At 33.3% G+C, this 14,190-nt stretch overlaps 1 protein-coding gene across 2 annotated transcripts in view; it reads left to right on the top strand.

Annotated features, from left to right (window-relative positions):
• Positions 1-14,190, top strand: part of POF1B (POF1B actin binding protein) — an 83,961-nt gene that overhangs the window by 27,997 nt on the left and 41,774 nt on the right. For both annotated transcript variants that reach the window (XM_019717430.3, XM_019717429.3), the window contains exon 6: positions 2,843-3,025. In XM_019717430.3, coding sequence (XP_019572989.3) covers positions 2,843-3,025 — 183 coding nt within the window. The remainder of the gene's footprint in view (positions 1-2,842; positions 3,026-14,190) is intronic.

Raw genomic sequence — 14,190 nt, 5'->3', positions numbered from 1 at the left:
CAGCTTTTCTAAACCTTGGTCCCTAGAGGAAACGATTGAATATCCTTTACATTATAATTGCTTTGCATCTGGAAAACTTAAAGAAGAACTGCTTTAAGAGAACACTGCTGCTACTTATTATTAACATGAATATTTACATTTTACATCCATTTTTCTTCTGAATGACTTAAATGATTTGGGCGTTTTAGATTTGCCATGAGGGACTGCCCAAGGTAAATGGTGCCATGCATATAGAACAAACTGCAACTGCTGTGACCTAGTTGAGTTTCCTCCATGATACTAGTGATGCAGTAGGATGAGCTGGGTAAAGTCAGAGTCTGAACAAATCTGTTTAATGTCACATTAAACTAATTCAAATAGGACTAGCTCTTAGGATATGGGACTAGCTCTTAGGAGATGGGACCTATCCAAAAAAGAGGTCTTTGTTGTGGAAGGGTGGTAAAGTGGTGCCAGTTGCAAGATATTATCCAATTCATATCAATTGTACTGTGTGTGTTTTTTCTCTATCAAAGAAGACAAAATATATGATAAATCAGAAATGTTTGATCTCTTGTATATTAAAAATTCAGCTTGTGGTATGCTTTAAAAGTATGAGTAAGATATGACTGTCTTGCTTTGGAACAATAATTTTAGCAGTCAGGTGTGAGAATTGAAAACTTAAAACCTGTTAAGACTTCAGTGGTACTAATGAGTGGTTCAGAGGCCAAATAGGCTCAGGGAAACGACAAGACCTCAGATGTAGAGACTATTAGCATTCTATTCAAGAATCAACTGATACATTAATAAAGGAACATGATTGAGAAATGGGTTTTGTTTTCTTTACTGTGTCACGCTGATTATTTTTCAAAATGTTAACTAACTTGTTAGAACACTATTTTTTCAGGAGTAATTCTATTTCAGTAATATACAAGCTCCCCAGTTTTCTTAAACTGTCACCTGTCACTCTGACTTTATCCTAATCAGTGTATGAGGTATTTTTTAACATAAAAAAACCCCACAGATATTACATTTACCCCCAAAATTTGTGTAAGAGTTCCTGATAGTACACAGTCAGACTTATAAACTCTAGACATCTTTAGTCCTGGCATATTTGTAAAGTAAGTCATGTTTGGAAAGAGCCTAGAAAAAAATGATTCTATGAACTGATTCTATGATCTTTATTATCTATATGTCCAAGGCAGCTTCTGTTTGTGAAATGTATTTCTTTATATATTTTTTCTTTCAAAATATTTTTGTATACATGAAAAGATAATTTCCACATGTCATTAAAAATTTCAAAGCATAAAAAGTATAAAAAAGTATAAAAGGAGAATAAAATATATACAGTGAAAAAAATAGCCTCTTGTCCCTCAGTTCTTCTTCCCAGAGTCAATCACTCTTAAAAGTTTTTTGCTCTATGCATTTAAAAGCTGTCATATATATTTGTAAATATACATGTATGTACATTTTTAAAAATGTTACACAAAAGGGAGCATACTATATTCATTCTTAGGCATCTTGCTTTTTTCATTTAATACAGTTGGAAAATTTTTCCATATAAAAAATTTTAAATTTGAACTGCTTTATTTTATTAATATAGGTCAGCTTTTCAGTCAAAAGAAAATAGAGAATTGAATTTATACTTTCAAAGTTAATTGTAGCATTATGATTCAAAAATAGATTTTTTTTTTCCTTGAAAGTTGGTTTTTAGATGCTTGTTATCAAAGTAGAACAATAACAAAATAATACAGGAAATTCAAGTATACCTGAAAATTTCAAAACTAAAACAACTGGCTATCTTTCCTTATTCTGTTTTATTCAGAACAAAAGCCATGACAAATAAACAAGCAGATAGCAAAGATTTAGTTTAAATTAAATTCCAGGATATTTTGAGGACAGTACAAATTCAGACAATGTTCTGAAAGAACTTTGAGATAGAAATCATGAGTTCCAGTCCCAATTTTGCCACCATTTTGTTGTCATCATAAGTGAACTATCTTCTCTGACTCTCAGGAATTTTTTTCCACCTGCAAAATTAGTGAGATGGATGATGAATAAGATGATGATGATGATGATGATGATGATGATGATGATGATGATGATGAAATAATAGGATAATAATACTACATATTTACTAGCCACCTACTTAGTACTATGTACTTTATAAACATTACTCCTCACAGCAACCCAATGAGACACATACTATTTCCACTTTTACAAATGAGGAAACTGAGGCTCATAAAGGTTGCATATACAATTTCCCAAGATCACAAAGTAAGTGGTAAAATCAGAGTTAGAATCCATATGCTATGAATCTGAAGTTTTAGTCACTGTTTTTGAATATTTTTCTTACTTCATGCTCAACTTTCATAAGCATAAGAACTTTGCCTGCCCACACTGTGATTCTAACATGCTTCCTGACATTGAAAATCAGTACATTATATTATTTTCTATTTTTAAATCCATCGACATCTTCAGTACTATAGTGTTATTATGTAATTAGGTCCTAAAGTATCTGTTGAATAATCAAAGATTAATTAATGTTAATATTCATTATAGTTTTAGTGTTAACTATAACTGCAATATTAATTTAATCAGAACATGCAATTCCCTGGCCAATTTAAGTAATTATTTGGATGGTCACAGCCATGTGATCCAATAAAAATAGAATTCAATAAAATTTCCTCCAATGGAATAACTTGAAAAAATAACATATTACTTATTAAAACTACAAATCTTAGGGCTTGAATCATCTTCTGAATGAACACAATAAATTTAAAAAAAAAAACTGTTTCAGTTGCGTCTTTCTTGGTTAGTAATTTTTATTCTCAGTGCCTGATTTTGGCATATGTATGTGTTTTAGGAATGCTATCCTCTGGTTCAGTGCCATCATCACATTATCCAACAGCCCCAGATCATCCACTCTCCACACTGTCAACAATCCCATTCTAGCCAGCAAATTCAAACCATCACAGGAAGTGATACAATATCTACAAGCACTGGAAATGAACTGTGCCATGATGAATCAAGCCATATACATGAACAGGTAAGATCAATCAGTTGATGTCTTATAAAACTGAAATAACACTCTTAAACCCTTCTCACTTCACCGTACAGGTACCCATATTAAATTTTCATCAAAATTGTGAAGAATTATATCACTGCTATTTGTGTTTTGTTATGGCATTTTTAAAACTAAACTTTCCATTTCCTCTCAGAAGACAAAATAATTCAGATCTATTAATACATTAAATCTATGAGGGAAGCTATGGATTGATTAATGAATACCTAATTTCTAGCTGATCCTCAGTTCTAAAAAGCTTCCAATGGTTCTGTAACATTAAATATTTTCATGAGGTATGGCATTTAAATGAACAGTAGATTGCAAATGATATAATCGAAGATGATTATAATGGTCACATTTCACAAGCTGGTCATTACTTCCTATATGTCTTTTTTTAAAATATAGTGTATTAACTCAAGTCAGAATACGCATACATTTTACTGTATCTTACATCAACAAAATAGAAACTAAAACTTAGTTGCTAAGGAGAAATCTCTTGGGATACAAGTTTCAGTGACTAGTTTATGTTCTGAAGACTTTGGAATCTTGTAAACATCTGTTATAGAAGTGTTAAAGGAAATAAGATTTTCTTGTATCTTGGTAAAACTAACAATAATAACTGGAAGAATGAGAAATCATCATCATCTGTATTTTTTTCAGATCTTTTCTCCAGTAAGGAATAAGTTTCTCAAATTGATTCTTTCATAGGCAACTCTTACTACAAGACAAAAGGAATAGAATAAGAAAAAACAAAGGAATCTGTCCATATAAGATTTGCTTGTTTTATATTAAGTATACATGAGATGATACTTCTAAGGCTGACAATTTGAAATATGCACTTTGGCCATATTAGTCAAAAAGAACTACAAATGATTTAAAAATCCACATTTTTCCAATCTAAAAGGCCTAAAATTATCTTTTCTCTGAATATCATGTATGGAAATGTTGGCCTTTAGAATTACTCTAAGACATGGTCCAGATAATATTGAATTTCTTACATTAAATGGATTAATAATAATCATTAAAAAGCCATTTTATTAGGTTAAATCATTTGAAATTGTCCTTTTTATGGGTCAAAGTTGGTCAAAGAGCAACAATTTCATATGGTTCAATCTGATAGTTTGCTTCAGTTTCCTCATCGTAAAATAGACATTTATCATCCATGTCTTACAGGTTATTCTAAGAAAAATTATATCTTTATGTTAAGCACTTACCATAGTTGAGTGTCAATGGTAAGTACTTAACAAATGGTAATTATTAGTTTTTAGTAGTAATTATTATTTATAAACAATAAATCTTCATACGAGGTACTATGAAAAATATAAAAGTAGGTAAAACATTGTCATATTTCTTATAGGTATTTGCTATCTAATAGGAGAAAGTGGCAAACACATAAAGCATAATACAAAGCAAAGTGTTGTCTGTCATAAAAAAGGAACAAACAATGTACTTTGGGAACAGTAGAGAAGAAATTAATTTCAGCTGAGAGATCAAGGAAAGCTTTGTTGAAGAGGCAGGGATTGAACTGGGCTTTAAAGTATAAGCAGAATTTCCATATGTGGTATTGTGATGTGGCATGGAGATGTCATCCTAAGAAGAGAGAATCACATAAAAAAAAGTCATAGATTTGGAAAAAAGTACATTTTGGGTTTCAGGAATAGGTTTTCAGTTAGTGGTTTGGTTTATATGGAAAGGAAGACATAGGATGAGGAGTAATGGATTGTGGGGTTAAAATGATATTTTAAGGCCAGATCATGAGGTCTGAATATTAAGTTTAAAATTTTGAACTTTATTTGATAGGCAATGGAGAGTAGGTGAAGGTTCTTGAGTAGGAAAATACTGACAGGTGTACTTTAGGAGAGGTTAATCCTAGCAGCTTTGTACAAGATAGATTATCATATTGATGAATTTTTTTCTCACAATGATCAGATGAAGAAGGTGTTATTGTTGACCTTATTGTTCAGATAAAGAAACTGAAGTTTAGAAAGGTTAAGTTACTTGCAAAAGCTCGCACAGCTAGCACGTGGTCGAGCCAGCATTCATACATATGTAACCTGACTCCAGAGCTTTCAGAGGGATTTCAAGCTCTCTCTTGAAGTTGAGTCAGTAATGTGCAGAGTCCTTGATCGATAATGTAGACACAAATAGAGCACTGGATTAAGAGTCTGCCAGTGGGGGAAGTATTGGTGATATAAAAGAAAGTGGGCTAGCTTCAAGGTTGGAAGACCTGGGTCCAAGATCCAGCTCTGTCCCTTTTGAGCTGTGTGTTCTTAATAAATACTAAATTTCTCAGAAACATGCTCATCCTTGAAATTTAGTTAATAATGTCTATCTCAGAGGGTTGATGTAAAGACTAAACGAAAATATATGTTGAAGGTGCTTCAGGCAGAAAAAAGTTGAGAACCATATAATTTCACTGATATATGGGATATAAAACTGAAAGCAACAAAGGAACAAAATAAACAAAGAAACAAAAACTCATACACATATGAGTAGACAATAGTTTCGTAGTTACCAGAGGGTAAGGGGGGAGGGGAGTGGTAGATGAGGGTAAACAGGGTCAAATATGTGGTGATGGAAGAACTGACTCTCGATGGTGAACACACAATGTGATAAATATAGATGATGTATTATATAAACATACACTTGAAGCCTATGTAACTTTACTAACCATTGTCATCCCAATGAACTTTAATTTTTTAAAAAAGTGCTTCATGTTATAAAGTTACAACATGAAAAAATGCAATGGAGGATTTGCAGAGAGAAGATTATTAGAAGCTATTTCAGTAGTCTAAGTGTAAAACTTAAACTAAAATAATGACAGTAGGAAGGGAGCGAGGAACAATTATTAGAGAAGGGAATAATATCACAGTATTAAGAATCTTGTGCACTGGCAATTGTAATGCTATGATATCCTTTCACTAACTCAGTACAACTAATAATATATTTGACCAGACTAGGTATTGTTTGTTTAGAAAATGACCAGAGTTAGGTAACTGATATAGTACTTTTTATTTTATTATTCATAATTCAGTTTGAGATTCTGATTTAGCTTTGTTAAAGTCTGGAGGCTTTTTGTATCGGTAATTTTTTCTGGTTGTTCAATATTTTGTGAAAATAAAGTTGAAGTGCTGCTGAAAATAGAATAGTGCCCTGGGAAGCTTAGCGCTAGTAATTCTACTTACATGGATTACATGGCATTTGATCCATTCCTGGTCAGAGTGAAGATGGGTAACTTGGTTATGTAGATCTCATGGACCAATAGGGCAGGGAATGAATTCTCTCACCTAGCCCCTTTGGTGTTTATATGTCTCTTCTACGTGGTGGAAGAGTCTTTTTAAAGAGTAATAGAGCAGATGTAAGTTAGGCTCTTTTAATAAAGATTGGTCCATTTTTAGTTTGTGTTTAGAGTTAAATTGTAATTGGAGGTAACATAATAAGGTGGAAAGAACATAGACTTTCAGTTCAATTATCTGGGTTCATAAAACCTGATTCTGCTCAGCTGCATGATTTTAGGTGATTGACTTAACTGGACTGAACCTCAGTTTCCCCATCTATAAAGGGAGAATCATACTTAATGTGCAGCATATCTACAATAGGATTAAATGAGACAAAATATGTAAACTACCTAGCTTAGTCCCAAGCACATAGTAGATGCTCAAATGAATGTTCAGTTCTCTACCTAAATCCTCCCCCAACTCCAAGCCCCAAATCTTTCAAAGCATCAAAATAATAAATTGGTTCCCATTGTAATGACGTTTTTAAATGAAACTAAAGTGCTTTCCACAAAGCAAAAATTATTCAAATATTTTTGAAAATCAGATATCCAAAAACCGGGTTTCAGAATATTTTTTATAAAACTTATTTATGTATGTTTTCCGTGATCCTCCCTAGAAACATCATCATTTGGTTTCAAATTCAAAACATCACCAATCACATTTCCTTCCTGGGGACATTAAGAATAAAGTGCTGTGATCAGTTCCCTGCCATTAGCAAGGAACAGATAAATTCACATATGTTAGTGACAGGGAAAAGCTCAGCTGAACTCATTTTGCAAGTTGCCATACAGGTGGTGTTTATAAGAAAGACTCAAATAATTATGTACAGTGTATGTGCAACTCTTTTCCACTTGGCTTGAGGCTTCCAAGAAATCTTTTGGAGTCATGGGAAGACATAAAAAGAACAGTCCTGCTCACTTGGATAGTGCTATCGCTAAAGGAAAATATTCCAAATTGCAATATCTTTTTTCTGTCATTTGAAAATTCAATTGTTGTCAACATCAAGACAGCATAGATCTTAGGGTCAGGTATTTTTATTGGCAAGTATCCAGGAAGCTTGCAACAGTGTTTATTTAACGTAAGTCCCTCACTAATGATGGAATCTCTAGGCTGGTTAGCTCAATAAACTCAGCAATTCTGCCTATATTCCCTTACTTATTAACATGTGGCTCAAGTCCCTCTCCATATTTATTGCCTTTGTCAGCCCCATTATTGAAAATGATTGTCTTTTGTGCAAACCTCTATCCCCTGCTATTCCTTTCAAAAATTTGATCCGTATCTGTTTGGGGCCCATCTTTTCCTATCTCTTGCTCTGTTGCCCCTTTGAACTCTTGTTTTGTGGAAAACAGGAATTTTTATTTGCTCTTTAAAAAAAGTTTTTATTTTTTTAATTAAAGCAATGCATATATATATATATATATATATATATATATATATATAGCTTAAAACGTCAAATAGTACTAAAAGGTATATAACAAACAGTAATTTCCAACCCTCTTCACTCACAACTGATCTCCAGAGTCAATCATTTTCAACTCTTAGCTTGTTCTTCAGGTGTTTACCTCCATGTAGCTAAATAGTAAGCATATATTTATGCTGCTGTTTCTTGATTTATTGATGTTATGTATTATCTCTTGATAATTCTGGTACATAGGATTTAGTTCTATAAAACCGCATTTCTGGCTAAATCAGTATTCAGTATTTATATTATTATTGCTATGAAAATATTATTTACTGCTGAATCAATTTGTATACTGTTTTGCTTTTTATTATTGGCACAACTATTTTTGCTGGTGTTAATATTTCCCTAATTTTTTCATTTGTTTTGTTTTCTATGTATCTATTGCTAATTCTTTTTTCAATACAATTTTATACAGTCAAGTGTTCTGGGTTTTGTTGCTCAATCACCTACTCTCTTTAAAACCCTGCAATCCACATACAATGCCCCTCTTGGCGTGTGTTATCACTATGTACTGACCTTCTACTCACTCACCATCCTTTCACAGTTCCATTGGCAGGACTGCAATCTTCTCTCCATTTCCCACTGACCCTTGTCCTGAAATTATTTATGAGAATTTCACCACTCATATCAGTGGTCTTTCCCACACTCTGTCCTCATGGTCCTTCATCACCCTCAATTTCTTCATTTCTACTACATCTTCAGTCCTCATAGACTTTGGTACCAATCTTTGAAATATCCTATCATTATTCCAACAGCTAATTGGCCATGTGCCTTAAGTCTAAGAAAATATTATTTGTACAGTTTAACATTTTACCCCCAAAATATGATACCTCCAGCAACTTTATAAAGTAGGTACTAAATTACCTACATTTTACAGTTGAGGTAACTGAGGTTCAGAGTGGTTAAGAGATATACTTAACCTGCAACTAGAAAGTGGGAGCTCCACTTTTGTCTCCAATTTCCGTTCTTTCTTCACTGTAGCACTTTGGCGCCTAGGTTTACTCACACAGAAAATTAAATTAGGCCTTTATTTCAAGTACATAACTGTTGTTAGGAGTGAAGTCTTCATTTTAGAATTGTGATTGTCGTAGAGTACATTTCAATTCAGTGACAGCATTTATTGAAAATCAAATATATGGTGATGGAAAGAGAACTGACTCTGGGTGGTGAACACACAATGTGATATATAGATGATGTATTACAGGATTGTACACTTGTAACTAACCATTGTTACCTCAATAAATTTAATTAAAAATAAAAAATTACACACTGAAAAAAAGAAAGAGAATCTTCCATGTACCAAGTAATGTATAATGCAACATTTCTTCATGAAAATGTCTATGGAGATTAAAATAGCAGTGAGGATTTTCAGAACCTAAAATTCTGACACTTTTTCTCTTGCTCAGATTTATTCATGTGGTACAAAATAGAAAGACACCAATTTTTTTTTATTTTTACCCTATTAGCCAAATGATATACCTAAAATGCATTTAATTTCACAGGGATTAATGTTTATTGGATTAACTATGGTTTCAAACAGTCTGACAGCTATTAAATGTCTGAAATCAAAACAAATGAAGCAGTAACCTTATTTATTTACAAATGTTACTATATTCTTATAAACTTTGCAGGATACTAATCTATATTTGTAACCTTTTATTAATAGTGATGTTTTCGTTGCCATGTAGCACAAAGTTACTACCCACTGAGGTCTAAGCAAAGCAGACTTTGTTAACATGTTCATGACCTTTTAGAGGGCTAGGCATTTATGTATAATCCCTTTTATATAACAGGGCATTTTAAGCACTTTTTAATCTGCTAAGCAACTCTTCTAAATAGGTGAAAAATACACACACATAAGCCAGTTACCTAGTGGGAATAAATTCTACTCTTAGAATTTTGTAGGCCACAAATAAGAAACAAAACCCCAAACTGGAACCAGGACAAGAACTTCCAAGGCAGTAGTGAGGTGAAGCCCACGATTTCCCTTTGCAAGGTACCCTGTTTCCCCAAAAATAAGACCTAGCCGGGCAATCAGCTCTAATGCGTCTTTTGGAGCAAAAATTAATATAAGACCCAGTATTATATTATATTATATTATATTATATTATATTACATTACATTACATTACATTACATTATATTAAAGACCCAGTCTTATACTGTAGTAAAACCAGGTCTTATATTAATTTTGGCTCCAAAAGACACATTAGAGGTGATTGTCTGGCTAGGTCTTATTTTCAGGGATACAGGGTACTTCCTTTCTACAGATTTTCTGAAAAAAATATGATCACTAATTTGCCTCTGGTTTCACACCTAAGCATTGGTACCTTGCCTTGGGTTTGCGGCAGTAGTCTAATTAGAGGATTTTTTTTCATTATTTACCTGTAGTCAGAGACAAGGAGTTGGACTGCTTGGCAATTATTATAGTCAAACAGAGATCTGATTAAAGGAACTTGATTGATGCATCCTAAAGAATCTTTAATAATTCTTTGGAGAAATATCACATTTTGTGTATCTGGGAACAACCATTCCTCAGCACAGTTTGTACTCCTGCCCTGTTTGTATATAAAAAGCTAAAGCTATTATCCAAGATTGACATTCGAGATAGCTCTCATTCATCAAGCAAAAAGAGTAGATATGGGGTACGGGTATATCTCAAGTATCCTATCAACTCAATAATTTCACAGGATGAAAATCTCCATCCATTAAAGCTACTGGTCTTCTACCATTATTTGGACCCAAAACCCATGTTTCCTTGGGAGGTTCCCTATCTTGGCTTTTTTAAGGCAACAAGAACATGGCTTTAAGCCAAATCTAAAAGATGTTCAAACACACCTGCAAACAGTTACAATAAAACTAAGAAGCTCTAAGGACCTCTGATTTAGTAAATAGAAAATATTGCTAACTGGCACATCACAGTTTATGGTTAGGATATTTCATCTTATTATTGAGTATAGTCCTGTCAAAGACCTAACAGTAGATGAGAATCTGACTTCTGTCTGTCCTCGCCCCTCCAAATTTTGAACCCTACTGGGTTTAGGTTTTTACTGAGTGTTACTCAAATGTTATTATAAATTGTACACTATGCAAAACTGAGAAAGAATATATACACAAAGGAGTAAAATTTTGCTTCCTGCTTTTCTACCTCTTTTGCCAAAAGAATCCATTCTTCATTTCTAATGCTCTTACATTTTCTCTAGCTGATTAAAATTTATTACCTGAACTTCAGGCATATTTTACATAGTTTCACATTAAGAAAATCAAATTTTTTATTGTTTCAAGTCCTAGCCTAACTAACCTCCCAAATCATGCAGTTAGGAGCAATGTAATTCCAAAGTAACCGAGAAAACAAACAGAAGAGGTCATCTCAGGAGGCAATATTGTATAGTGGTTACAAGACAGCGTTACTTTGTTTAATCTTTATGTAAAGTTCATAGTACAACGCCAGGCACATAGTAAGGGATAACTAAATATTAGTTATTATTATAATTTCTCAAAATAAAATCCTATCAACTCAATATGATTGATAGCTTTTAACACCTCTTTCTAGCTATGAACACAGACACAGTGCTAATGTAAATCACTCCTTGTCCTGAACTGTGTGATTCTTCATTTGGGTACCTAAATCCACCACATAGAAATCATATGAGCAAAACTTTTAGTAATGGCACTAAAGATGCATGTGGGTAAAGACTTATGTACTTAAAAGATCTACTAGCGTGCAGTGCAATGACAGGAAAATAGCTGTAAGAAATATTTTAAGACAATTTGAAACTGAAATTACTCTGTCAAATGAATGAAACTGGAAAGAAAAAAACATGATTTTCATGGTATTATGAGGGGATTATAATTAGTTAAGAGAAAAATATGCAAAATACTAATCATATCAAATTAGTTGTTTGGAGATTCTAAGGGGATCTCAGTTTTGAGTATCCTTGGCTAAAGAAACGCCCTCTTCTACTTGGGAAAGTTATGGTTTTAGAAGGGAGGGAGGGAGGGAGGAAGGGAGGGAGGGAGGGAGGGAGGGAGGGAGGGAGGGAGGGAGGGAGGGAGAGAGAGAGAGAGAGAGAGAGAGAGAGAGAGAGAGAGAGGAGGCAGGAAGGGGTTATCTACCTGGCTAGCTACAGCAATGAAATAACCTGAAGATCAATGGAATGACATTGACATGACAGCTAGGTCTCCCTCTTATCCAGTTAATCTTGATTTTTTAAATATTTGAAACCATGATTTTAGGCTATTCCCAGTTTGGTGAATATATAGGTGGCCCAGAAGGGAGAAACGCATGAATGAAATATGAAATCAAAAGTATTCAGGATTAGTCTGAATAAAGATTTGCCTAATTTTGCCCTCATTTCCTGAGAGGGCTCTGTCACTGAGGAGCTGACTGCCAACATCCAGAAATCTAGGTAGAGCTCAAATGTTAGTCTCCAACTCTAAAGGAGTTCAGTTTAGTTGCTGTAATTAGACTTACCTGAACTTAGGGAAGTAAGAATAAGGGATCACCATGATATTTTTGAGGTAGTACTGCCTATGCTCTATTTGGCTTTTTAAATCATTCTTGGTTAGCTGCTTTAAGAAACAAACCAGTAAAAAAAACAAAAAAACAAAAACAAAACAACTATTTCCAGAATCAGCTGGCATTTTTGGTCACTTCTAACCAGGTAGATGACTTCTTTCAATTCAACAAGTACTTATTGAGCAATGATAAGGCATTCAATCAATACTGTGCTAGATACTATCGGATATACCAAAAAGTATGATCCATTCTTTACTTTTTTTGTATTTTTTAAAAAGATTTTTATGAAAATATAGCTAACATACAATATTATATTCGTTTCAGGTATACATCATAGTTATTCGACAGTACCCATCTAGCATTATACAGAGTTATTCACACATTATTGATTATACCCCCATGCTAAAGAAGTAATCACCATAAGTTCAGCAACCATCTGACACTGTACCACGTTATCACAATATTATTGATCTTCCCCCCTTTTAAAAATTTTCAGTTAGAGTTGACATTCAATATTATTTTATATTAGTTTCAAGTGTACAGCACAGTGGTTAGACATTTATATAATTTAAGAAGTGATCCCCCTGACTAATACCACCTGGCACTATACGTAGTTATTACCATATTATTGATTATGCTCCCTGTGCTTTACTTTACCTTCCCATGACTATTTTGTAACTACCAATTTGTATTCTTTACTCTTAAGTTTGTTTATTTCTTTTAGGTAGGGAGAGAGTGCTGAGAGAACAAGATTTACATATGTAAAATAATATAAAAACAATTCAAGACAATTGAGCACAAAGAGCCAAATTGAATTAGCTTGTTGGCTAGTGTAGTTTCAATTTTCATGGTGGTAGTAGATCTTGAGATGGATTTCAAAGGACAGGTGAGATTTGGATACACAGCAGGAATGACAGAGTGTATTAGAAGCAGCAAAAAATGTGAATAAAGACCAGAGGTAGGAATAACATGATGTGTGCCCAGAAGAGTGAAATCTACTATGGCTCGAACAGAGAACATGTTGGGAAATAGAATGTGTTACTATGTTCATATAAGAATTTAAATGTTTTATGTTGAATACACACAACTTATTAATTCTATGGCATTTAAACATACAATATGATAATATTAACTCTACCAGTTTATCCATTTACTTCTGCCTTCATATAGAAGACTTTACCCTGTTTAGGAAGCAATCATTACTTCTCTAAGAAAGCACCTTGAAAGGTTACATGGACAAAATAGCATTGTGGTGTTTTCATCCAGACATTTTAAAATGTGAAAAAAATATGTATCTTAATAAAAACGTGATGATACTATATTGTGTTTTGAATGTTTTTTTCCATTTTCTGTATTTTATAAATGGATTATAATATCAAAGACCTGATTATGAAAGCTCATCTTTTCTTACGTTGCAGTCCTTTCATTTGCCTTAGCATGCATGACTTTTTAGGGTCTGCTTTGAGAGGACAGGTTAAAAAGGAAGTATTAGTGGTCACATCTGAAGTCCATTTATCTCACATATATTCAGGAATAAATGTGTTTATAGGGCACCTTTGGTCCCACATGCAATATCAAAGAGGGTATGGAATGTAATCTAAGTTTTTGACCTCCAGCTAGTGTTGTTTTGGTGATGGGAGGCAAGGTGGTCAACAATATTGAACAGATTGGTACCAAAGGATGAAGCCTATAAAACAGGTCTTATTTAGGATACCATTCATAGTAATTTGTGTTGATGATTTCAGATATCTCTGAGGTATAAGAATTTTCTACATTCGGCCCTGAGCTATACTTTGCCATGTCAGATTGACTGGATATTTAGTCCAAATAATAAGTGGAAGGAATCTGATAAGAAATACATAAAAGCACATTGAATTGGGAAGGTTTTA

The sequence above is a fragment of the Rhinolophus sinicus genome, chromosome 18, assembly GCF_057876585.1.
Source record: "Rhinolophus sinicus isolate RSI-liver-muscle chromosome 18, RSI-T2T, whole genome shotgun sequence".
NCBI lineage: Eukaryota > Metazoa > Chordata > Mammalia > Chiroptera > Rhinolophidae > Rhinolophus > Rhinolophus sinicus.
Note: the sequence above shows the minus strand (reverse complement) of the source record. Positions and strands in the feature narration are given on the sequence as shown.